The sequence below is a fragment of the Thamnophis elegans genome, chromosome 9 (genome assembly GCF_009769535.1).
Source record: "Thamnophis elegans isolate rThaEle1 chromosome 9, rThaEle1.pri, whole genome shotgun sequence".
Lineage (NCBI taxonomy): Eukaryota > Metazoa > Chordata > Lepidosauria > Squamata > Colubridae > Thamnophis > Thamnophis elegans.
Window position 1 is genome coordinate 45,639,187 of NC_045549.1, and position 27,836 is coordinate 45,667,022.

At 38.0% G+C, this 27,836-nt stretch overlaps 1 protein-coding gene across 1 annotated transcript in view; it reads right to left on the reverse strand.

Annotated features, from left to right (window-relative positions):
• The window catches only part of MTMR7 (myotubularin related protein 7), a 34,858-nt gene extending 15,376 nt beyond the window's left edge, over window positions 1–19,482 (reverse strand). The window contains exons 1-7 of the mRNA XM_032224348.1: window positions 19,198–19,482; window positions 9,362–9,484; window positions 7,360–7,522; window positions 6,087–6,244; window positions 4,083–4,211; window positions 3,468–3,602; window positions 751–883 (exon numbers count right to left, since the gene is read on the reverse strand). Of these exons, the coding sequence (XP_032080239.1) occupies window positions 751–883; window positions 3,468–3,602; window positions 4,083–4,211; window positions 6,087–6,244; window positions 7,360–7,522; window positions 9,362–9,484; window positions 19,198–19,221 (865 nt within the window). The 5' untranslated portion in view covers window positions 19,222–19,482. The remainder of the gene's footprint in view (window positions 1–750; window positions 884–3,467; window positions 3,603–4,082; window positions 4,212–6,086; window positions 6,245–7,359; window positions 7,523–9,361; window positions 9,485–19,197) is intronic.
• Between the last annotated feature and the right edge of the window lie 8,354 nt (window positions 19,483–27,836).

The window sequence follows — 27,836 nt, forward strand, 5'->3', positions numbered from 1 at the left end:
ATTCATAAGATAAATGGAAGAAATCCCCTATTAAGTTGCTAAACTCTCCAACTCAACAATACCAGACTGCAAGGCTGAAAAATAACTACAGACAAAGCTCTAATAGTCACTGAAACAGAGGGTCAATTTAAGGCAACATTTTCACTTTTGAAAATTTGTTTCATATGAATGGGTTTAAATGCTAAAACTGCAATGCTCTTTGCTGTATTAATGAAGCAAAATCCCTCATATCAATTTTGGTACTAATAACAGGGGTGGGCTGATAAAGGTTCGCCCGGGTTCGGGAGAACCCATAGCTACCCTTATGTCTGGTTTGGAGAACCTTCAAATCTCACTCCTGGCTGGCCCCGCCAACCATGCCCCGCCACTGCCACCCCATCACGCCTCTCCCAGGAGTCTCCATACGGTCTGTTTTGGATGCAAGGCAAGTGCAGGGCCTGCGCAGAGCCTTGGGGAGAAAGAAAAGCGGGCCTCCCAGAAGCCCTCCGGAGCCAGGGCGGGATAGTTTTCTCCCTCCCAGAGGCTCGAGGAAAGCCTCAGGAGCCTGGAGAAGACACACACACACACACACACCGTGGTGCAGGAGGCCGACTAGGCCATGCCCCCCATGTCACGCCCCCAGTAACCGAACAGAGAACCCGTTGCTGAAATTTTTGAAGCCCACCCATCCTAATATACATTCCTCAGATCCTTAGGAAAACACAGATGAATCTCAAGCTGTCCCCAGCATCTACAAAGATAAGATGTTACCTTCAAGCATTTTTTGGAGACTGCTTCGCATAACATGGATGTTCTCAATACCTATGAATTGAAACTTGATGTTGGAATAATTGTCTTCATTTTCATACCCTTTTCCAACTGCTCGGTTTGCCATTGCATTGAGCTGCAAAGGTCAAGAAAAAAAGAATACCCTTCAGACCTCTGACATAATTTATTTCCTTTATAATAAAGAAGAAATAAAACATTACCATTTGCCAAAAGAAAGGAAGGGAGGAAAGAGCCCTCCACAATATAGGATTGTGAGTTTTATTAGTGAAAATGCTGCATACTTAATTGTTTTAAAAGCCATGAAATAAAAATAAGATCTGCTGTGATCTTTGCCTTTAACTACTTTGGAGCTTTTACATTCAACAGTGACTTCACTTGTACAATTCATCCAGAAGATGGCAACCTCACATCAGGGCCACAGAATAAAGAACTGACACGATCTGTTCTCAGATGCCAAATTGTTGTTGACCTTAGCTGACTTGGTAGAATAATCATTGAGGTAACAATGAGTGCTTTTTAAAGGAGGAAGAATAGGAAATACTCTTATGCTCTAGACACAGAACTCACTTTACCTGTGTGCATGTGTGCCTCCGTATATGTGTACGTGTGTGTATGTGTGTGCATACCTTCGAGTCAGTATCGAGACTAGTCCCTACAGTTTTTTGGCAACAATTCAGAAGTGGTTTCAGAAGCAGCAAATTGTCTGCTTCCACCAGTTGAGAGAAAGTGACTGGGCCAAAGTCACACAGCTTTGTATTTAAGGCAGGACCTGGGCACAAGATCTCCCAGTTCCTAGCCTATGGCTTTAACCACTACACCAGATTGTCTCTCTCATCTTAGCTACTGAAAATATAATCAAATATATGTTGAAGCATAAAGACCCTTTTGGATGCTGTTGCGCTCAACAAAAAGGCAAAGCTCAACAAGTTGTTGTATGGCCTGTGGTACAAGTCTGCTGGATTGAATAGGCATTTCCTAGAATCTAGCAAATCCTGTCAACACTCTGGAAAGTTTCCTTGACAAGCCACACTGTGCTTGCACAAAGGCTATCTGCCCAATAGGGAATGTTGACCATATTACAAGTAGGCCTTGGGACATATGCTCTAATCTTGTAAAGCTGGAGAGCCCTCTACTGCTTGTCACAAAATACAAATAAAGTTATATTTATTATTTATGACTGCAAAAGGAAAATATCCTAAAATAAAAGTTATTCCACAATGGAGGCGGCAGCCTTGGGGGGAAGCAGATTCTCCTTTTTTGGAGGAATTTAGATAGATACAGGGTAGCCATCTGTTAGGCATGACAGAGTAATTGATTTTGGCATTAGAAAGAGGACTATGACCTCCAAGATGCTTCCAAATCTTACATTATGTGTTTCTCTATTTATAGTGAGGGTATTATAGCAATTGTCTGCACAGTGTCCCATACTTAAATCAGAATCTTTGTTAACTGTTCTGCAATTTCAAGAAATAGTGCTTATTTAAGCTACGGTTAATAGTGGAATTCTGCAAATTTCTACTCTTCATTAGCAGAGGAGATCTGTTGTCTGCTAGCAGTTATAGTTTCAAACCAACCTACTTTAAAGGGTAGTTGTTATTTGGATAAAATGAAAAATGAAACTAAGCTCAGCCTTGAAGTTCAGTCTCACATGTTTTTCAAATAGTTGATAAAGAACTATTCTCTCAGTAGTGGAATTCAAAAATTTTTATTATGGTTCTGTGGGCGTGACCTGGTGGGCGTGGCATGGCTTGGTAGGCGTGGCATGGCTTGGTAGGCGTGGCATGGCTTGGTGGGCGTGGCAGAGGAAGGATACTGTAAATTCTCCATTCCCACCCCACCCCAGGGGAAGGTTACTGCAAAATCCCCATTTCCTCCTGCTCAGCTGGAACTTGGGAGGCAGAAAATAGATGGGGGCGGGGCCAGTCAGAGGTGGTATTTACCGGTTCTCCAAATTACTCAGAATTTCCACTAGCGGTTCTCCAGAACTGGTTAGAACATGCTGAATACCACCTCTGCCTTCTCTCCATCTTTTCAAGTGAGTAATCAGTAACTTCAACTCTTTCAGTTCAAGCCCCTCCCCATTCAGTAATACATTTGCTTACTGAGAAAACTAATGTTAGGATTGTAAACACAATTTCCATTTCATTTCTTTCTTTTTTTGCTTTCTTTTTATTTTTATAGTTTTATTTATGGTTTTTTCTTTAACTTCCATAAATGCTTGGTGAACAGTGCATTGTCTGGGTCAATATATTTTAAAAACAGTACTACTAATAATAATATTATTTAAAATACATAATTATAGTCTTTCAACTCCTAAGCATTTGTGTATACATGGTAATTATGTGTTCTATTATATATCAGTATACATAATATACTGATACAGTTTTCACTTTCTACCTCTTTTTTCTAACTCTTAATAAGATAGCCCATATACGTCCCGCTGTGACGCCAGCCGGTCAATCTCACACAATTTCCATTTCTATGCAATCCTCCAGACCAAAGCATATGTTGCTAGTGACCTAACAAAATAATATTTCTATTTGCTGAGATTTACAAACAGAGCTTCCCTTCAGTGCTATTAAAAACAGTTTGATTCACTTTAATGAGCTTCAACTTTTTTTTCTTTTTTCTAGAACTTCTGGGACATTTCAGCCAACACTCGGCATTAAAAAAAAATCAAAGAATTTGAAGCCTCTTACTTTGGGGCGTGTATCAACAACATAGATAAAATCACTTCCAGGATTTGCCTTTCGGATCAACTGTAGCATTTGTTCATCTTCCAGGCATCGAGCGCTGAAACCTGCTAGAGGTTGACTACTGCGACATATGGAAGCCTAGGAGACAACAAGAGAGAGAGTTAAGAGAAACCATATGCTTTATTGTGAACGTATTTAGTACACTCAAGCTTGATTATAACACTCTGGTTGGGGTTAGTTCCCTTTGTTAACTTTTATGACTTATTTATCACAAGCTGCCATTTTGAATTTTCCAGATGATATGATGCCAATCAAACGTGTTTCCTGAATCACATAGAAAAGATTAAAATAAGATTAATGTAATTAAAATCTGATCAATTAATCAATGGTAAAATCTCTGATGATTTGGCCAGCAAATTTATGAATTTTTCTTATCTATAATAGGACTATAGTAATCTTCATCTTTAAAAAGAAGTTAATCCAGATAAGGTATGTCCCATGCTTTGACTGGGAGATATTTTTGTAAGCTTGCTTGACACAAATTCTTTCAAAATTATTTCAATACTCAAAATCAGGATGCATTGAATAAATTATTTAAATTTTTTATTTCATGCTTACATTATTCTGCTTGTAGTAGTAGGAAAGTGCCGGAAAACGCCTCCTACTACGAAATTTAGAGCTTCCCACAATGATATGAGCAGTGGCTGATTTGGGTACGTAGATGTCAGTAGGATATGAATCACAGACCTGTCCCAGAATAGAACCAAGCAAAACTGAAGATTTTTAATGGTTTGTTCAAGCAGTCTATACTGTATATACATTGTTGTCATGTGATGTATCATGATTATTTTCCCCTTTGCTAAACTAAGGGTGGGCACGGCCTGCATGTGACACATCCGGGCCATGAGTTTTGACACCCCTACTGTATAGCAATGTTCTCATCCCTGGCCATTTTAAGATGTGTAGACTTCAGTTCCCAGAATTCTCCAGCCAGCTTGACTGTCTGGCCAATTCTAGTAGCTGATAAAGTTGAGAAATACTGTTGTATATATTTATTTTTTCAAACACTCCGCAATGAATTATTACAAACTGCTTCACAAATTATTATTTTATATACTTGCAGTGAACAAGAAGAATGAATGACAATTCTGAGAAAATGTTAAAAAGCGCAAACTTTCTTACACTCCTATATATTACCATAATCAATATTCAAATAATCTAAACAGTATGACACACCTTTTATAACTGGAGGCCTATTGGGAAATTCTGACAGGTTTTTATCTATCTGAAGTTTACCAACAGAAAAACTGCAAAAGGTTATTTCGGGGTTTTTTGGAAAAATGACCAGATTACAGGATTTTTTTCTCTGCAACACCTCTGAGCAATATTGTGCTTAAAGATGAAACATGATATTAATTAACACTGTATTCCTCAAAAGGAGTTCAGATGTTGGATATAATTTTTGGAATCTACAGTCCAACACGAGATAAAACCACTAGATAACCAATCACATAAGGGAGTAAAGAGAAAGAATAAATTAAAAAAAGAAAAACATAATGAAGTAGAGAGTAGTGGAAAGGATGGAAATCCCAGTTACCAAGTAGGAGATATAAGAAACATACTCAAGACCCATAAAAGGACTCAAATGCCTGTACACTAATGCTCAAAGTTTAGGGAACAAACATGGTGAACTTGAAGTATTAGTACTTGAAGCCAGATGTGATATAGTTGCCATTGCTGATAGGATAAAATTCACAACTGGAATGTACTGATAGGATACAAACTATTCAAAAGAAACAGACCTAATAAAAGAGGAGGTGGAGCTGCATTATATATAAAAAATCACTACATCTCTACAGAAATATACAAAACCAAGGATGAAAACTTCCTAGCATCCATATCGGTCAATATAAAAGGAAAAACAAAGACATCGCTATAGGCATATACTACAGGCCAACCAACCAAGCAGAAGAAATAGTTGAACTCTTTGCTAATCAATTAACAAATGTATGTAGAAAAAATGCCAGAGTAGTAATGGGAGACTTAACTACCCTGATATCAATTGGGAGACCTACTCTGCATAAGTGAGAGATCAAAGTGCACGCTCAGTGAACTGGTTGTTAAACTGGTAGGATCACACCCCGGACTGGACTAGAAGAATTTCAAGGTCCCTTCCAGCTCTATCATGATACTTCTAGAAGATACCAAGTTGGGAACTCTACTTTATCAATCCAGGAATACATAAAATACTACAAGTGTCTTCCTTTACATTCCTTTCCAGAGGTTTATTTAACAGTTACCAATTATACATGATTCATGTGCTGGGAAATTGTATTTATGAATGCAAGGCAGTTTCTGAAGCTAACTTCAGAAGCTGATTGTGTTTAAAATCACAATTTCTCAGGTAGGATGGCCAATTTTATAAATCTGAAATAAACAAAGAAGTAAATATTATACAGAAGTCTACAAAGGTACACATCTTAATATTTAATGGTTCAAATATTTCATAATGAGCCACTGAGTTATTTGGAAGGTGATGGAAACAGAAGTCTTACACACACTAGTATTTTGAATCATAATATTTTGACCTCAGATCATTTGTTTTCATGAGCAGCAACTCACACGATAATCTCTATTGACGTCACTAATCTGCCAGTAATTATTTGGAATTCCCATACGATTGTATTCTGCCATTAAGTTTGTCAGATTCCAGCCTTGCTCTCGTTCTTCTTTGTTTAATTTCGGATTGAAAGAAAAACAGTACAGTTCTTCGTATTTCACTAAAAACAAGAAAACAAGACAGCTGTTTTCTTCACTAGAATTACTGTTGTTACTATTAATGCAAAATGGCAAACACAAACATTTATTGGCTTGATTTATTTGCTTAATTGTTCCAACTGTTCATTTTTTGAAATCCAGGCGATAAAACCAACTTCTTTAGAAAGTTATCACTGCGGAAATGCCAAACGACAATTACAGAGTGGATTTCAGGTCAGCATTTTCTTTCTCTAGACACTTTTAAGATAACATTTGGGAGACAGCCAATACAGTATTGTCCTTGATATTATTTGATAATTTAATTTATACCAGTTAGACAAAGCAGATGAACAAAGCAGAAACATTATTTTCCTGTCTGTGTTTTTTAAATTTTTCTATATTAGATGGGATTTGATTCACGCTTACATTATCTAGTGTAATCAATGCTGAAAACAGCCATTTTAATGTAATTGAAATTATTTTTCGCATTCTGACATAACATGGATTGAACCTTTAGACAATTAGAAATACTTGGAGGCAATGAAAGGGCAAGTGATGGCACAGAAATGGATGCCATATTGATTACAGCCCACAAATATATCATCCATGTAAAATCACCCAGGAAATTATAGGAGACACAGTTTCTAAAATGAAAGGACATTTCCATAAAACATTCTTGTCCCATGTCAGAGATTAATAAAATGACAAAGAAAAAATAAAATTCCAAGCATAAAAGATTGATAAATCTGGATGCAATTAGCTGAAAAATAAATGGAGATTCTGAATTGTTTGGTACCAGAGCAGAAAAGAATAGCCTTAAAGGAAAAGACTAAGAAAACAACCAGAGAATTAGCAAAAGGAATAAGAAGAACATGAGCAAGAGTAGTTAAAGAAAATACAACTGAATATAACAACCAACCATATCAAATACAGAAAACAGATTTATAAATTGCCTTTTCATGACTATACGTTCAGTTCAATGGGACTTTTGTTGAAATAGAATCCAAACAACTCCGCCTCCTAAGAGTGTGATTTATAAACAAAATAGAGAAGTCACCCATGCCTACAAGAAAGTAATTTTACTCAGGCCAACTGCCAGCACAGACACATGGGTACCTCCTGAATTTCCATGGTGTACCTGGGCGTGCCAGACGTATCAGAGAAATGTAAACATCATGGCAGTCTCTTTCCTGAGACATGATGAACTGAATGTTCTGGAAGTTCTTACAACGAATCAGCATTGGGCAACCAGAAGCTGATGTAGCAAGTTTCTCAATTGAAGAGATCTGGCTGTGAAGAATCTGATAAAGAAAAATAAGTCAATCTAAAGAGAAGCTAAATATATTCCATTTTATAAATCAATACAATCAAAATTCTATGATTTGCCTTAAACAACATAATGCTCAGTGTAGCAAATTGAATATAGTTTCAGCACTATACAAAATCACAAAGAGCAAGAGAAACTGAATCTTAAATCAGTAAAGGGAGCAGAAGATCACTTAGTAGAGTGGAGCATCACTTAGATACATCTGCTGGAAGGAGTGCATACAAACCCAGTTCTCATAGAGTGAAGAAACTATCATTAACTTGTTAACTGAGATCCAAACATAAGCATTTGGTGTATTTTATAGTTAAGTTTGCTGGAGAATTCTGGGAGTTGAAGTCCACAGGTCTTAAAGTTGCCAAGTTTGGGGACCCCTAGATTAGAGCAATTATTTCAAAACTGATATATGCAGGGAATCTAAATGTGAGGAGCATTCAAAAGGTGGGGATAATCAATGGGAAGAAAAAAAGAGATATTTCTCCCTTCCATAACCAAGAGTTCCAGTATTCTGTTCTTACTGGCTAACAGTTTTGGGAATGGTATTCTCAACGATGGACATCAGTTGACGAATACTGTCCCAGGCCCAGTGAAATTACTGGAATTTACCTCACAGCTCTAATTTCCAGCTCATCTTCTTCGCTTTATTTTCTGCCTGAGCAGAACTTGCTATGAATCTTTGTGAGGAAAGTGAGAGAATGCCATTTGTTTTGTGATCTCTGGAAGCAAAATATTTTGAGCTGGCCCTGCCCTTGAAGAACTTACCGTATTTTTCGGAGTATAAGACAGACCTTTTTCTCTCAAAAAAGAGGGTGAAAATCTGGGTGTGTCTTATACACTGAATACAGCATTTTTTGCCTCCTGAAACCCCGCCCCTTCACTGAAATGGTTGTGCATAGCCTTTAGGAGACCTCCAGAGTGCTCCTGGGGGCTGGGGAGAGCAGAAATGAGCAAAAAACAGACCGTTTTTGCTCAATTCCCCCCCCCCAGCCCCTGGGAGCACACTATAAGTTTTCTAAAGGCTATGCATGCCCTTTTTTGACAAAAACAGGCCCATTTTCATGAAAAACGGGCCATTTTGGGGAGGTCTACAGAGTGCAAAACCTTTTTTAAAAAATTTGCCTCTTCAAAATCTTGCTGTGTCTTATATTCCGATGTGTCTTATACTCCGAAAAATACAGTAAGTAATCAGGTTTCTTTTTGGAATCTCAAGGGCAGGCAGGTTTTGTATTCAATGAGATGCAAGGACTCCTTGGATAGGAGGTTTATTCTTTCCAGGTGAAGATACTATTCTTCTGACTATGATAGTTCATTACCTGTTGTTATAGAAATTAAAAAAAATATTTTTCCCTCCAGATATTTTTGATTTCTAATTGCATTCTGGACAATGCTCAAGACTGATAGCATCAGTAATTCTGCCGATTAAGAACTGTTGGTTACTGTGTTTCGAAGACTTAAGAATTACTAAAGTTCTTTCATACCTACTTGCTCTTTCAATGATTTAAACTCTTTTGATTATTTAGAACATGTTCAAGCAGAAATTAGACCTCTGAATACCATGAGGTACTACTATATGGGTGCTGGCACTGACTGGTGGCGTAAATGGCCTCTCCACCCTGTGAGTCAAGGATCCAGAGGATCCTTGAGGGCTAGGAATTTTTATGACTACAGATAGAAGTGAACAGTCCCCAAATATCCACAAAGTGTTTTAATTGACCTAATTGCCTTTGTGTTTGTAGAACATTTTATGGTTCTAAATGTACGTCACAGCCTGTGTAGGTCACTGAATGTATCAAGATATACTAGTAACTTGTCATACCCATGTTTCCTTACGATTGACTGGCTCATTTTCTACAAAGATGACATGAGTGGCTGTTAGATACAGAGTCCCTAATGCAGTTCTTTTGGAAGACATTCCATCAATGAAGCGCACATTTTCCACCTACAAACAGAGAAAGGCACAAAATCACCAACAGAAAACTTCTTAGAAAGAGTTTTAGGGCCATATTTTTCTTTTAAAATGTGTTATATTGTGTAACACTTTGATATTGTGCTAAAAGATGTAACACTATTTTACCAATGTCATCCCTCTTCAGTGTTTACATTTCAAAGTGATGAGTTGCTATCTGATTATGTAAAAGCTATTATTCTAATTCAGCAAATGCTGTGAATCAATCTGACAATAATAAATACTGCTCATGACACTGCTCACAGGCATTTCTTTTTAAAATAAATATACTATGTGAATCCAATAAATCTATTACTAGCAAAACTTCCTATCTTATCTGAGACATCTGAAGATTGGAGTTAGACAAAAGAGGAGAAAAACCCAGAATATATGTAGAACACTTAGAAATATATTGCATTCAAATCAGTGTTGGGTTCTTACCAGTTCGAACTGGTTCAGCTGAAGCAGTAGTGGTTTGGCGACCTGGGTCACTGGAACCAGCAGCGACCCAGGCCTGCCATGCCCCTGAACTGGTTCTCCAGGCGGCACCACAGGCAGCACCATCTTTTTTTTTTTTTTGTTTCTGCGCATACGTAAAACTATTTTTATTGTATTGTGCATGTGCGCGCAGCGCGCCCATGAGAGAACTGGCAGTATGACTGACAAAACCCACCCCTGATTCAAATCCATTGTTATAAAAAAACAATAGACAATTGAGAAGCGAAAATCTACTCATCTCTTGCCCACGATGACAGTTGAATTATCAAGTTTAAACATTTTTTTCTATGGTTAAAGGTACTAATGATGGCAACCTTTATTACTTTAATCAGAATTAGCATTTCCATGTGATCTGGGACATTCTCATGATCTATATTTAAATTCATGGCTACTTTCCATTATGTCCTCTGAGAATTTAGTTTGGTAAGAGAAATTTAAGACTAAAATTCCAGAACTTAAAACATTAGTTGAAAAAAAATGAATTATTAATCACTAATTTCTTGGCTGGATCTTACATGACTGTATCTTGGCTAGTTTTTAAATGACCTATGTCAAAAGCTGGTCACATCAGCCAAAAGCCAAACCACTTTCATGGCACATTCTTGTAGAAAACAGATCCACTGGGAACTATTTTTGTGCATCTCACATTTTTCCCAGTGGATAAGTGAACTTTGTTATATTAAATCTAAATTTAGGCAGTTTATAGCCAGATCAAAGTACTTAAGCCCATAAAAAAACTTCAGTGAAAAGATGGTTAGTTTGTAGAAGATGCAGTATTTCTGAGAATGGAAGGTAACCCATAGCAATTGATACAAACTCCTTTCGGTAAAATAAATATAGGATGCAAGGAAAGCCCTATATAGAGATGCCAAACCCCTGAATGTTTCCCTTTCCTCATTCTGATAAATGTATGCATGAGTTGAACTTCTGTGCATACATGAACATGTGTATATATGATTGCAGTTGAAACTGGTAAAGCAGTCTGGAAAATACACATTATGTAAAGATCTGCTTCTCAATCCCATCAAGGAAATGGCCAACTCTGTGTGTCTGTACACACATATACATATAAACAACTTTCTTGCACTGCAGAAGGCCATATCACCACAAGGCTTTATTCCTATCTGCAGTAAAGATTCCTGTCTAGATATGTCTGCAAATCTTCTGCCAAGATAAGCCTAGTGCTGAATAAGAAGTGTTGTAATTTACTGTGAGGCCAGGTGCAAAATCTGGCAATATACCTGCTAGAAGCCACATTCTTCCACCCTTCCAAAAGGAAGAACTGGGCCAAAAAGAAATCAAAGTTTACATAAAATGTACAGTATCATTATTAAATATCATTGTTGATAAAACAAGGTATCCCATTTATGACATAGATCCCCTATCTGTAAGTACCATATAAACAAGTTCCCTTGTTCATGGAGAATACACAAGTATAGACAAGAATGCATATACCCTGCCTCTCTTTCCAAAAGAAGGAAAAAGTGACAGAGACGGGGAAGGGATCCCTGCACTGGGAAGGGAAACAGAAGCCAAGAGAAAGCAGAGAACAAAACTGGATGGCAATGAAGTGAGAAAAGAAAATTGGACAGAAAAGAAAGAAAAGGGGAAAAGAAACCATATTTAGATGCTGTTTAATACACTGTAAATTAAATTCATCAGACAAGCATGCAACTCAAGTAATAAATCTGTGTTCTTCCTCATTAAAAAATACTTTACCAATTAATTACAGTAATCTGATTAAACCTGCCAGGGAACAAGCCACTTACAATCTCACTATTTTTCCATTTCGGTGCTTTGTCTATTCCACGGGTCTCTTTTGATGGGATGGCACTTTCCTATCATGATAACATCAATGTGATGAAATGTCATGATGCAATTGCAGAGTTTATGCCCACATTATGTTTGATCCTGATAATTAAGGTCCTTCATATGTAGGTAGGTAGGTAGGTATGTCCTTTTACTAGGACTGTTTTAAGCTTGTTCTCTCCCACTCAAAATATCAAAGTCTCCAAGCATCTGGACAGAACTTTGACAGCATCATTTGTCTGATTTAAACTAGTGAGGTAAAAACTGGGTAACATCAGCATATTGATGGTACCTCAGGGCTTTAAATACTGTCTCCTAAAACATGGAAGATGTTTAAGAAACAAATGATGATCTCATTCAAATCCAGTCAAAAATTGTAGGCTCAGGGACCTACAGCAGAGCTTCGATAAAAAGAAATAAGACTTAGAAACATTTCATATAAGACCAAAAAAAATGCTATCTGGGAACTCAATTTGTTATAATTTATTTAAAAACAAAAACTCTGATCTTATATTACATTTGAACAATATAGATGTATTCAAAGAAAACCTTATTTTGTCTGATTATTTGTTAGTAACAGATATAAAAGAACATAGAAATGAATGTCCAGTCCTGTGGGCTGATCTCCACATAAATTATTTGGAATGGAAATATTTATTTCAAAACCATGTCTGTCCACTAGAATCTCTTTTCCCTTATAACCAGAGGTGGTATTCAGCCAGTTCGGACCCAAACCAGTAATGGAAATTGCGGGTGGGCCTGCCCACCTGCCCCAGCTCTATGCCATCCTATTTAGGCACATTTTGAGGCTGGGTGCATGTATGGAAGGCATATGTGAGAGCAAAGCATATGTGAGAGCAAAGCATATGTGAGAGCAAAGCATATGCACGGAAAGCCAGGCGCATGTGCAGAAGGGGTACATGTGCCTGTGAAGCAAGCAGGCATGCACAGAGTGAACTGGTGGTAACAAAATGTGAAACCACCTGTATGTATTTATGATGATGTCCCAGAATCATGTGATTATCTTTTGTGAACTTCTGACAAGCAGTCAATGTGTAAGTTTAATTCACTTAACAACTTATTAAGCTAACTGCAGAGATTCACTTAACAACTGTGGCAAGAAAAGTGTAAGATGAGGCAAAACTCACATCCTAACTGTCTTACTTAGCAAAAGAAATTTTGGATTCATTTGTGGTCATAAGTCAAGGACTGCTATAACTATCATACAGAAAAGAGATATGAATATGTTTTTACTAGATGTACAAAAGAGTTTTATTATGATTTTGAAGAAGGCTCTTTATGAAGGGATTAAGAATTAATAGTATAAGGAAGGAATGCAACATAGGCTTATTCAACCAAGGTTAAGACATAGAATTATAGGTAGTCCTCAACTTACAACAGTTAATTTAGTGACCGTTCAAAAATACAGTTGAAAAAGGTGATTTTTGACCAATTTCCACATTTACAACCAATGTAGCACCCCACGGTCATGTGATCAAAATTCTGATACTTGGCAACTGACTCATATTTATTAGAGTTGCAGTGTCCTAGGGTCAAACAATCATCTTTTTATGACCTTCTGATAAGCAAAGTCAACGGGAAAGCAGGATTCATTTAAGAACTTGTTAATAACTTAACAACTGAGTGATTCATGCAATAACTGTTGCAAGAAAGGTTGTAAAATGGGGGGAAATCGCTTAACAACTGTCTTGCTTAACAACAATCATTTTGGGCTCAATTGTCACAAATTGAGAACTACCTGTGGTTACATCTGACAACTCTTATTGGCCTTTTGCTGATAAGGAATGAGTAATAAGTATTTTCCATTTTTATTTTAGCTAAGAGATATGGGATGAAAAGAATATATGTTGTACAGTAGCTTGAGAGATGGCAGTAAATTTACATCGTGACCCGTCAAAACCGCGGTCCACTAAAGCGCGCCTGATCAAAGCGCGTACGTGACGTCATCAGCAGCGCGACAAATAAAATTAAAAATAGATTAAATTAAAATTAAAATTAAATTAAAGCAAGCCGATTCACATAAAGGTAAGGGTTAGGTTTAGGGTTAGGGTTAGGGTTAGGTTAAGGGTTAGGGTTAGGTTTAGGGTTACGTTAAGCGTTAGGGTTAGGTTTAGGGTTAGGTTAAGGGTTAGCGTTAGGTTTAGCGTTAGGTTAAGGGTTAGGTTTAGGGTTAGGTTTAGGGTTAGGTTAAGGGTTAGGCTTAGGGTTAGGTTTAGGGTTAGGTTTAGGGTTAGGTTTCGGGGGGTTAGGGTAAGGTTTTCGCGTTAATTTTAAATTTACCGCTCACAGCGTGCCGTTTTCATCACGCTGTGATGACGTCACGTACGCGCTTTCGTCGAGCGCGCTTTAGTCTACCGCGGATTTGTGGTGGAACCATTTACATAACTTTGTGTATTTGTTGGAATGAAGGGAGAAGTCCCTTTTTTCTTTTTCACACTATTTTTGTCTTTTCTTTTTCATTTTTGTAGGTTGCTTAGTTTCTACTGTTTTCTATTGTAATTTCTAACACAATTTAAAAAAATAAGAATGTCCAATCATCAATTCATTTTCAGCTTATTACAATGTACAATTAAGACAAAAAAAATTACAAGAATTTAAACTTAATACTGCTGCATTTATATGGCTTGAGGTTTTCAGTTTGTAACAGCTGTTTTACTTTATTGTTAGTAGTTTCGCTAGTGTCTCTCACTGCTCTCTTATCAAGAGCTGGGTCCTTAAAACTTTGTGTGCAAATCTTCAAGTGAACGAAGCCTCACAGCCAGCTAAAGCAGAATTCAAGAGGAATATTCATCCAACCACTTTCCCTAGATATAAATAAAGTCCCCTTCAAACATAATAAATTGGTAAGTTCATGGATATGTTTATGTAAGGTTATTGGGATTGTTTTTGTTAAACAACAATACAGAAGTGGTTTGCCAATGCTTTCTTTTGTCTCTTATAAAACAATTTTCTCCACTCTATCAGCTATACAAAGTGGCATTTTGTAAGCCCAGGGCATATGAGGGGAATCAGATAGAAGGCACCTATCATGGTGCTGGTCAGAATGTACAGACAAAAATTAGCCAAAAAATATTGATGCTTCTCTGTTTACTTTCCCTTTGGAGTATGCTTCTCTGTTTACTTTCTCTTTGGAGTAAACTATGAGCAGTCAGAGGCTGCCAAAACGTTTGACTTCCTATGATTTTTCTCTACAAAGGAAAGAAGCATCATTTTATGCCCACTTTCATTCTCCAAAATTGTCCCTGAAAAATGATCTTCAGAAACATTAAGACTACAGGTGAAACTTGAAAAATTAGAATATCATGCAAAACTTCATTTATTTCAGTAATGCAACTTAAAAGGTGAAACTAATATATGGGATAGACTCATTACATGCAAAGCAAGATAGTTTAAGCCATGAGTTGTCATAATTGTGATGATTATGGCTTACAGCTCATGAAAACCCCAAATCCACAATCTCAGAAAATTAGAATATTACATGCAATCAATAAAACAAGGATTGTACATAGAACAATATCAGACCTCTGAAAAGTATAAGCATGCATATGTACTCAGTACTTGGTTTGGGCCCCTTTTGCAGCAATTACTGCCTCAATGCGGCGTGGCATGGAAGCTATCAGCCTGTGGCACTGCTGAGGTGTTATGGAAGACCAGGATGCTTCAATAGCGGCCTTCAGCTCTTCTGCATTGTTCGTTCTCATGTCTCTCATCTTTCTTGGCAATGCCCCATAGATTCTCTATGGGTTTCAGGTCAGGTGAGTTTTCTGGCCAATCAAGCACAATAATCCCACAGTCATTGAACCAGGTTTTGGTGTTTTTGACAGTATGGGCAAGTGCCAAGTCCTGCTGGAAAATGAAGTCAGCATCCCCATAAAGCTCGTCTGGGGAAGGAAGCATGAAGTGCTCCAAAATCTCCTGGTAGACGGCTGCGTTGACCCTGGACTTAATGAAGCACAGTTGACCAACACCAGCAGATGACATGGCTCCCCAAATCAACACAGACTGTGGAAACTTCACACTGGACTTCAAGCATCTTGCAGTGTGTGTCTCTCCATTCTTCCTCCATACTCTTGGTCCTTGGTTTCCAAATGAGATGCAAAAGTTGCTCTCATCAGAAAAGAGGACTTTGGATCACTGAGCAACAGACCAGGTCTGTTTTTCTTTAGCCCAGGTAAGACACTTCTGACATTGTTTGTTGTTCAGGATGGCTTGACAAGAGGAATACAACATTTGAAGGTCCAGGATCCATCTGTGTGCGGTGGCTCTTGATGCACTGACTCCAGCCTCAGTCCACTCCTTGTGAAAGTCCCCAACACTTTTCAATGGCCTTTTCCTGACCAGGCTGCGGTCATCCCTGCTGCTTGTGCACCTTTTTCTTCCACACTTTTCCATTCCACATAACTTTCTATTAATGTGTTTTGATACAGCACTTTGGGAACATCCAACTTCTTTTGCAATTACCTTTTGAGGCTTTCCCTCCTTATGGAGGGTGTCAATGATGGTTTTATGCACAACTGTCAGGTCAGCAGTCTTTCCCATGATTGTGATTCCTACTGAACCAGACTGAGAGACCATTTAAAGGCTCAGGAACCTTTTGCAGGTGTTATGACTTAATTAGCTGATTAGAGTGGGACACTTTGAGCCTAGAATATTGCACCTTTTCACAATATTCTAATTTTCTGAGATTGTGGATTTTGGGTTTTCATGAGCTGTAAACCATAATCATCACAATTATGACAAATCACGGCTTGAACTATCTTGCTTTGCATGTAATGAGTCTATCTCATATATTAGTTTCACCTTTTAAGTTGCATTACTGAAATAAATGAACTTTTCCATGATATTCTAATTTTTCGAGTTTCACTTGTATGAACTTCCCATTACAGTTTTCCCACAAATATTTTTAAAAAGCAACTTGGTCAATTCTAAATGCTCTAAAATCATATTTCGTGAAGTGGGTCAGATTGGTTGACCTAAAGGCTTAAATTGATAAAGGGATTCCAATTTTCTTCACCACTATAGATTTAAATATTTATGGTGCTCTATATACTTTTTCCAAAGTCTTCCAATTGTGGTACTTTTTAAATATTCAGGATTCCATTTAAAATCTAAATTATTCCCAGAATCTAGAAATAACTAAGATGAGGAAGATATGTACTGACCTAAATATCTAGTAAGGAATAGGAAGGGTTAGGGAAAAAACTTGGTTAGGGAAAAAACTTGGAACCACACTGGGTGGAATATTAAATAAACAGATACAACAAATAAACTCTTAATGATATTATTACTACACTCTACAATACACTAGAGAGACATTTAGACTCCTTTGTAGAAATCATGTTAAATAGCTGTGTCAGCGGCAGCATTCTCTACCTGTTGGGTCCAAACAAAGTATTTTCAAAACAGGCTGATCAGGAATGTCCAAACGGCATGGAACAGCCATTTTGGGTGGCTTTCTCCAGACCAAAATATGTAGGTCCACGCATAGACACAAAACATAAATATACCAACCCTAAGTGATAAGGAATGTGCAGAACAGAATGAAAGGCAACACTATTGGTGGCAATGAGTGCTGATGGCAACTAAGGAGAAGAAAAGGAATGTCAACAGATAGAAAGGAGGTGGGTAGAGACAAGAGAGCGGGAGAGATAGCTACATTATGCCATGCCAGATTTCATAGTGACTGAGGTGCTAGGAAGATAGACTAAGTCAGGGCCTGCCCTCAAAAGTTCAGCTGAACCTCAGAGCCACAGTATTCTTCAGTTTGAAACATATTATAGCCCGCATCTCAGGCACAGCCATAGGGCAAATATTGTACACAATTGTTATTTGTTCCTCAAGTTTGCTGTCATTTAAAGTTAAGCTACCATGGGGTTTATCATACTGGGGCTACCAGAATGAATGAGTGAGTTAATTTCCTGTGTCACTTTGCTGTTATTTAGTGCTGAGTCTTTAAAATTATGTGTCACAAAATCTCTGCAGGAACTTGATGAAGTTCCATGAAAGACTAAGGACAACAAAAATCATTCAAATACAGCCAATTTTCTATCACTAGAGCTTCTCCTTTTCATCACTGGTTCTATATTTCATTTTTAAAAAGTTTTGTAGCTAAAAGAAGGCCATGATCTACAGATTATTTGCATTTTTGCAGTCCAAGTATGAGCCCCACTGCTAGTGGTTGATTACATCTATCAATAGTTGTTTTAGTATTTTGCTGTTGTTCCAAGGTCTTTTACCTTCTAAGCAGGGCAAACTATAGCAAAAATGATAGTAGTCAATGGAAGATGGGTGCTTTGCTTTTAAAATCTTGTACTTTCAGTTCATTTAAAACATTGATATACCCACCCATCTTAAAAAGAACCCTTTTATTGGCTTACAACCAGTAAGTGTTCCTAAATTAGTGTCCAATTTTAAGAAATGCTTGATTTTTATTAAGCCAAAATATTTTCTATGCTACTTCCTGGGGTGGGGGGAGGGGGGATTGTCTTCTATTTGTTACTGAATTTATTCAAATGAAACATAAATATAGAAAAAAAATCAGTTTAAAAGTATGCCTTTTTGGTAAAAGCTACAAAAAGAGATTTAAAATGTCAAGATTATTCCTTTAAATGCAAAACCACTATATTCGTATATGTTCAAATCATATTTCATATGTGGAAGCCAGAGGCCTAGTGTCGTAACCCCAAAGACAAGAAACCATTATTCAAACCTATGCTCTACTAGAACTTATCATATGCAATCTGTTGTAAAACAAGATTTTAAAATCCTAGACTTTTAAACACTTTATCGATACACAGCCCAATTTAATCAAAATAAATTCGTATCGCTCATTAGATTCAGGGATACTCTTCTAGGGATCCATTTTTATTCTATTGATCTCGGATCAGGTCCCATTTTAGAATCTCATAATAATGTAATCCCATTTTCATCTATCATTTCTCCCTGGAAAGCAGGGGAGAAGGGGGGGGGTGTCTATCTGAATTTAAATAAGAGTGAGATCAAAGGAGGGAAAATCATTTCCCGGCTTGCATGCTGATGCTGCATTATTATAGGCAAGGGATGAGGAAGCGCAATTCTGTTTCCAACTGGGTGAAGAATATGATCTGATTGGAATGCACCTCCGAGTTAAAAGGCCCTTCTTCTGAGCAGCAGTCTCACCTGAGATGGGAGGAAAATGGATTCTTTAAACATGCAACTTTCCACCATTCTTCGTTTCATTGGTGAAGATTAATTCACCCCCATCCTGGGATCCCAAGCGCAGGGGGAGGGGTAATTGATCCCGTTTCCCTCCCCGCACCGTCCAGATCCTGACACCCCAGAGCTTTTTCAAGACGAGCCTCTATATCCCTTCCGCTCCGTCTTTCCGGCACCGTACTAACCTTGGGCATTCGGATGTACTCCATGGCGACCAGATCTCGGTGCGTGGGATCCTCGCGCACCTTACACAACCAGGCGAGAGCGATACACCATAAAATACCGGTGTACCAGAAGGCAAAGGCGAAGAGGGGCAGAGGCGGGAGTAAAATGTAACCAGGTACAGAATCGGGTAAAATGTAAATAGGAGTTGGAAAATCTTCAGCTCTCAGATCGGATGGGGGTTGGGGTTGATGTGATGCTCACAGGTCAGGGCCGGGCTCCGCCTTCTGCAGCGGCTGCCATGCTGCTCTTTTCAGGTTCGGGCATCAGTCGGAGTCGCCGGCCGCCCGGTTCGACATACCTCCAGGCCCTAAAGACTGACGTGTTTCAGCGCAAATGCTGCGCAGGAGCTACTTTTTATGTCAGCATCATTTGTCATCTTGGTTCCCGAGTTGCTCATTCCTTACTGTCGCAGACGGACGGATTTAATATTCCTTTTTCTGTCTTTCCTTTCTGGAGAAATGCAACCAGAATTTTACCAGCTTGAACTTTACTTGGCCTGCATTTCAGGCTAGCATTTTGGGAGAAGCCAGACTTTTAGGGGGGTGATTCAGCAAGTGGAAAGAATGAGGAAAATAGGCCTAATTAATAAGGCATCATTAGGTGAACCAAACTGCATGCCAAAGTAGCCAACTTTGTGTTTTTATAGTTCCAAAGAAAACAAAATATGTCTTCTAAAAATAGAAGAAGCAGAATATTATAAAAGCAAGCTAACAGACAAAATATACAATTGTGTGTGGCATAATATACAAAATATAATAATACAAGTACAATTTATTGATCAGTGTTGACTCCTAGGGACCACATAGATACGATTTTCTCTACGATGATGTCTTTAGCCTGGTCTCCGAATGGGGAACCCATCACCACCATAACTGACTCCATCTACCTTGCTGCTGGTTGTCCTCTTCTCTTTTTTCCCACCTTTCCCGGCATTACAACCTTCTCCGAAAAAACGCCCTTCACATAATGTATCTGAAACATGTACAAAAGAAATATATATTTTAAAAAAAAACAAATAGAACACTAGCAATGCAACAATAGATTTGTGTCTATAAGAATTGCTACAAGACCATTTTTAAATAATAGGTTGAAATTTGATACATGGAATCATTGTCCAGGCTAAGCATCCACAGAGTCTACCAGACTTTACTGTCAAAAAAAAGTAAAGATAGTGGCTGCATGACTGAAGCTCCACTCCTTTTTATATGAGCCACAATGCATGTAAAAAAAATCAGGATTTTATATATTTGGCCATCATCTGGATTTTTTCTTTTATCCCATTGCCTATGCCAGGGGTCCCCAAACTTGGGGACTTTAAGACATATGGACTTCAACTTCCAGGATTCTCAAGCCAGCATAGCTGGCTGGAGAATCCTGGGAGATGAAGTCCACAAGTCTTAAAGTGGCCAAGTTTGAAGACCTCTGGCCTATGTAAGGTGACCCGATGTCCCACTTTTGGCGGAACAGTCCCGATTTTTCACAATTTATCCCGTGTCCTGCGGCGTTTTTTAAAAGTCCCAATTTTTTAAATACTGTTTCCATTTAGTGGCGGTCTGGATTTTTGCAATCTAATTCTGACTGGTCTAATTGACGCTGGGGAGAAGCACGATTGCGGGTGTAATCATAACTTCGTTGCTGTGCGCTGGGGAGGCTGTAACAGCCGCTGCCGTTGGCCAGCAGGTCGTTGAGCTCTTCCACCGAAATCTGGAACTTTGACATGGCTCGTTCGCCCCACCGATATGGGCAGGGCTGGCTCCATGCTCCTTTTCCCGAGTCTTGCCTGATAGGAGGGGCCGCGATCAGCTGGTGCACGGCTGGCAACTCCCAAACTGGCCAAGAGGGAATGGTGCGGAGCAAAGACCATGCACTTTAGGGGCTCTGCCCTCAGAGTTTGACCATCCTAAATGGACCGTGCAGTCTTTTTCCCCCCCCACGGGGGCTTTCTTTCTTTTCTTTTTCCTGCCGGTGGGTGGAGGGAGGCTTTCTAAATATTTAGGGTCAACTCTCTTCAGAGGCCCATAATAATTGTCTGGGTAGAGACCTGTGCACGTTGATTGTGTGTATGTTGCACGCTCCTGATTCATTTGTTCCTGTGTTTACCATTTAATGCTACAGGTGCTTGGGATCGGTTTTGGAGGGAAATTCTAGTTCCCGGTGTGTAAAGGTAATCATGGTTGTTAAAGCAAAAGTTCAAACGTTTTGTCTGATGCTTCTCTTGTACCAGTGAAATGACATCTCTCACTAAATGAAAGAGACCCTCCACATTGTTTTCAAACAATGTCATCTATATTATAGAAACTCCACTCATTCTTGATCTTAATCAACAGGCCGTGTTCAGGTTTGACAACCTATTGGCAACCTGTTCTTGTTTTTAGAAGAGCCATTGCCAAATTATGAGGTGTTATATGTAAACAAGCTTTACAAAATTCAGATGTTTACATTTCTCACTTAGATAACCTAAATTTTTGAATATGTACAGTAGAATGAACAGAAACTAATCCCATAGCCAGTGTTCACATGACCCATTAGGCTGGACTAGGTTGATATGTAATTTTATGTGTCACAACTGTTCAACATGAATTTTAGCTGCAGTGGAAGTTATTTGCTTTCAGGAGAATTTGCTGCCTAAAAATGTATTTATTTCTTATATTTATTTCCTTTCTTTCCTCCAAGAGCTGCCACTTACCTCTTCCTACTCTTTCATTTTACCTTCGTAGTACTCCTTTGTGAAAAATAATAGCTGTATTCACACAGTATTCCATTAGTTTGCTTAATTATGGTTTCTTCAATAAACTGCAATTAGCTGAGTTCAGACAATCATGGTTTATAAGTAGACTATTTCCACATGCATAGAGTATGTTTTTCAGTATTGAATTCATTTTTTCTTTGCAAAGTAAGAGGCAATACTCAAAGTTTAATCTATTTTTACAAATTGGTGACTGCAAAGCATATCCTCAAGAAATAATTTCCCATCGTTCCTGCAAAACAGGCACACACAGACAAACGTAAGGTTCTCAACTTAACACTATAATTGAGCCCAATATTTCTTTGGCTAAGTGAATTTTGCCCCAATTTACAATCTTTTAGCCATCATTGTTAAACAAATAATTGTAGTTCTTAAGTGAATCATGAGGTCATAAGCGAGTCTGGCTTCCCCATTGACTTTGCTTGTCGGAAGCTAGCTGGAAAGGGTTAGAAATAGTGATCACATGAGCCCAATACAGTGCAACTGTCTCAAATACATGCCACTTGCAAAGCACCTGAATTCTGATCATGTGATTATGGGGATGCTGCAGTGGCCATATGAAAAACAATCATGTCATTTTTTTCAGTCCTGTTTTCAAAGTATTCCTTTGAAATATCACCAAATGAATGGTTGTAAGTCAAGAATTACTTGTGTATGTATATATGTGTATATATGTGTGTGTGTGTGCGTATATATAATTTTTATTAAGAATTTTGATTATAATACAATTTAAATGTAAAGAAAGAAAGGAATAAAAAGTAAAAAATGCACTAAAAATAAAAAGAATGTAATAATGAAAGAGAAAATAAATAAAGATGTAATTTCTAACTTTCATTGCAAGAATTATAAACTAATTTAGTGATTCTTCACACCCCTCTAAGGTTACAAATAGACATCCCATATTCAAGCTCTTATCTACAAACAAATCCATAAAACATAATCTTTTCAGTGTTAATGTCACCAGAAAGTCCATAAAAAGTTGCCAAAAATAGCTTTGGGCTGCCCCTCAAATCCCCCCCTTTACTCCTCCCCCTGTAGAATTCAGCCCCCTGAGTTTTGCTTTTGAAGGGCATCTATATTAAGGTGACCAGACGTCCCGCTTTTGGTGGGACAGTCCCGCTTTTGAACAATTTGTTTCGCATTCCGCAGCATTTTTAAAAAGTCCTGATTTTTTTTACAATTTTTGATCAAGAACCACCACCCCTCCTGGCCAATGGTGTCCCTCTTTACCAATGTTAAAATCTGGTCACATTAGGTCTATGCCAATAAAGGCCATAGTTGACACATTTCATCAAGTTGTCCTTTGCTGTCTGGTACTTAGAGTGTTTCTGGGGAACACATAAAGCTTTTGGGGCAACAGCCCCATGATAAATCCAACATTCTTCAGAAATACACTGATTCCACATTTATACAATATAATTTAACAACACATTAACATTCTTAAATCTGAACTTCTTTCCAAGAATTTGGTTCACCACAATGAGACTATTTAAATAATAAGAAGCTATGAAAAGGATAGTTAAAATACATTTATTGCATCTGTAACATAAAGGTAGAAAATTTATTTTTTTAAAAAGAACCATTGGTTTAAAATCACAAGAAATATAAAACTTTTAAAATGTGAGAACACTAATATGTTAATGTAGGAAACTCTAGTTCTCTATTACAAATTCTTGTATATTGTCCATATTTATTTTAGTAACTTTTTCAATTGTCATTAAAATTTAATTGTTGCTTTAGCCTCTAAAATCAACATTCAAAACCATAGGAGTTTGCAAGGCAGCCAATGTATCTGGTTCATCCCAAATAAAGGACAAATGTTTCAGCTGAATGTATTGCCATGCAGTTGTTTTTGGCAAATTATATTCTTTTTGTAACCTTTCAAAAGTTTATAAATCATTAAGATTCGCTGATTAAGAGTAACTATCTCATTTTCAACCCATAATTTCCAAGAAAAGATTTTATTTGCCATTTTAAAATAAAAATTATTTTTAAGGTTCAATTTCTTATGGCAACAGAATCATTTTTAATTTCTTACCCAATATCATTCAAATGTGTCTGCCTTCCATATTAAGCAGATTGCTACTATACCTACAAATTGCCGGAATTTCACAGCTATCATTTAATAGTTCCCAAAGAGATCCATGGTGGTAAACAAGTAAAACAATGAGGGACCTTCAGAAGATGATACAATGTGAAGGATATTAGATTTTGTTTATGGAGATTCTCAGTCATCCAAGTCATGGTTGTCCCAAAAGTGCTTTTTCAAGAGGCAACTGGACTTTTCTTTGGAAATGTTTCGCTTCTTATCCAAGAGCTGAAGAAGCTTCTTGGATGAGAAGCGAAATGTCTTCAAAGAAAAACCAGAAAGTTGCCTCTTGAAAAATCCCCTTTGGGACAATATTAGGTTTTGGTTCTTTTCAAAACCCCAAAGAAATATCCTGGAAAATTCAATGTGAAATAAATCATTTTGTAGTGTTAGTTGTGTGGCTAGGGAAATCAGTCTTCCCACAACCCCATTTGGGAATTGTACCTTTTTAACAAGAGACAAATAAAATCAAACTTCTTTTTTTTTAAAGGGAAACTTCTAAATTTTTCACTCTGGTTTTAAGTTCTCCTAAGTAAACATCCATTAGTGAGAGAGCTAAATTGTTCAAATCTTGGTAGCAATTTGAAACAAATGTCCAATCAAAAAATGAAAATATGAGGGCCTCAATTTATTAAAGGTTGGTGCTATCTATTCCTATTTTAAAAGCAACTCCTGTTACTGAAAACTTCACAATTGCATAAAGTACACCATTTACTAAGCATGCACTAAAAGACCAGAGAAAATACATTGGGCTGAAACACACAAAGACAAAAGAGAAAATAAGTATACACAGTATTTCTAGTGAATATTTTATTTAGTAGTTCAAATGCAGCTGTTGTTTCTGAACGAGATTTCCTTCTGTTCCAATTATTCTTGGGTCCCTTCCCAAATCCCTGAGGATTCCAGACAATTTGGCTTTTTGGGAGTGAAACAAATCTTTCTCCTCTTCTCAGCCTCTCTCTTTTCTTTAAAAAGACAAATGACCTTTTTCCTCTAGCAAAAAAGGAGAGTTGGAAGGAATATAATTTTCTTACATAAATGTACACAAAGCTCCAATGAGCTCAAGTGTGTATTGAAATGTATTGAAATAAAGATGATATTGGCTTGCAATAAGGACTTGTCTCTCCATTTATTAGTTCGGTCTAGAGAGTTAGCTAGATTAGCCAGTCTTTTTCAAAGGTTTAAGAGTTGCTATTGCAAACATCAGCAAAGCAAAAATATGTTCCCTTGATGGTACTAGTGAGGACCAAAAGAAAGCTTTTTACTTCCTTAGCTTTTTACAGTTGTTTACAGGTGTCTCTTTTTTCATTCTATAGTGCAGTTTGTATTAGCACAAGGGGTCCAAGGAGCTGGTTATTTTCCAACTACTGATTTGACTGCCTTTTGCAATACCTTGTAAACCTTCCAAGTGTTCCAGAGAATTGCAAAGCAATGTGTCAAAGGTTCAGAAGGACATTGTGCAACATGGTTTGCCACTTTGCTTTCCTTGTTAAGATTAGCTGTAAAACTATTACTAAAACTTCAAAAGAAAAAGAAAGGGCATTGTGCGGATTTGATGTTTCTGATGTAATAAACCTCCTAAACATAAACAAGTCTGGATCAAATGACAGGGTCCCCACAACACACTGCCCTAGAAAGTGTTTTGGCATAACACACTAAGGCAAATGATGGGGGAGGTTTTAGTGCATTGTCAGAAAATATTGTAGTCTGGACTTTAAGGTCTAGCAAATCATCAAATCAAAATCCTTTACCAGATGTAGTTACATTTCAGCCAGAATATTACAAGGAGAAAGGGGAGTGGTATACATGTAAGTGTGCAAATTGCACAAAAGAGAGGGAAAAGTGGAGAAAAATATGGTAAGATCTGTAAATCATGATTGAGCAAACCATAGCTTATTGTCTGACTTATAACACATTTAATAATTGGCCTATGAGACAACCCACTCTAGTTGGTTAAAATGAATACACACCATTGCTTAACATTTGTCCTTAACCACAAGTAGTGCTTCGTGTGCAGTTTACCATGTTATACAAATACAGAATAACTTCCGGTACCAGGTTAAGCTAACTATGTTAATCTAAAATTAAGGCTATGCATTCCCTTAGATTTAGCTATAGAAGAGTCACGTGTAGAGCCTTCTGACAGTGGTGGGTTGGGGTACGCACCAGTACGCACAGACCGGTACCAGAAATTGGGTATATATTTGTGAACTGTTAGAGCTGGAGGCCCTGTACCAGTACAGTCTCTCCCCTGGCATGCCCCCCCTTGCTCCCCCCGCCCACCTGGTTGTCTGTCTGTCTGTCTGTCTGTCTGTCTCTCTCTCTCTCTCTCTCTCTCTCTCTCTCTCTCTCTCTCCCTCCCTCCCTCCCTCCCTCTCCCTCTCTCTCCCTCCCTCCCTCCCTCTCTCCCTCTCTCCCTCTCTTCATAAATCCATTAATGAATCTAGGTTTAGTAGGTGCCAATTCCTTAGGCAACAGCTTTTACCAGCCAAATATGACTGCAGGGCACCAACACATGCGTGCAGTTCAGTCCCATTGTGGGGCTTGCCATACCTGGGAGTGGAGGTGGTGAAGGAAGAGGCATGGAGGGGTCTGGTGGTAAAATCCACCACAGTGGCAAGCTCAGGAGTTTTCTCCTGGATTCCTCCCTGTCCTGCTTCTCTGATCATCCCAATTGCTTTTCCCAGCATGTGATAGTTTCCTCCTGGATTCCTCCCCGTCTTGCCTTCTCTGATCACCCCAATTGCTTTCCCCAGCATGTGGTAAGTTTCTCCTGGATTCCTCATCCTGCCTTCTTCGATCACCCCAATTGCTTTCCACAACGTGTGATAGTTTCCTCCTGGATTCATCCCTGTCCTGCCTTCTGCAATGTCCCCAATTGCTTTCCCCAGTGTGCAATTTCGGCCCTAAATCTTCCAGCAGTCTATTTTTGAGAGTTTTTCCCATCTCTTCCTCCCTCCCCCACCCTTCATTGGAGTCCCAAAATTTGTTGCCACCATGGGCATGGCTTTGGGAGGGGGGGGTTCATGTGACTGAGTGTGCATGAGTGATGTCAAGTTGGCCATGCCCACCTGGTCACATGACCACCAAGCCACTCCCACTTGGTCACATGACCATTGAGCCACTCCCAAAAAACAGGCCACACCTACAGAACAGGTTCTAAGAAAATTTGAAACCCACTACTGCTTCTCTATCACATTTATCTGTAGTTCTTAAAGATGGTTCACATAATTAACCAAACAAATTAAATCATAAATGCATTATATGGAACAAATTCATACAACATACTTTTATAAATGGTGATTAATTGACTTGAAGTTCATCATAAGCCAGTCATTTTATTCATTTTGCTATTAATTTTCTTGGCACCTATGCTACTTGAATAAATACTAGATTTTTTTTCTTGTAGAAAATCTTGTAGGTCACATTTTTTTGTTATTATGGGATGTACTTCATGTGAACTTTTCCCTAGTTGGGCCCATCTAAGAAAATGATGAGATATTAATCCCGTGATTCAGTTTTAGGAGCGTCTAACCTTTAACACTATTCACTGTTGTTTAGCTTAACTTTTAACACATTTTAAGAATCATTTATTGATTATTTCACTGAAGGTCAAAAAGCAAAATAAATTGAAGTACTTTCACACAGAAATGAAATAGTCTTCAACAGCTTTCTCCAAGTTAATATAAATCAAATCAGTCATTCTGGATCAAGTAAGATTTTATGGTAATTATTGATGAAAGCAACCATTGTCACTGATCATA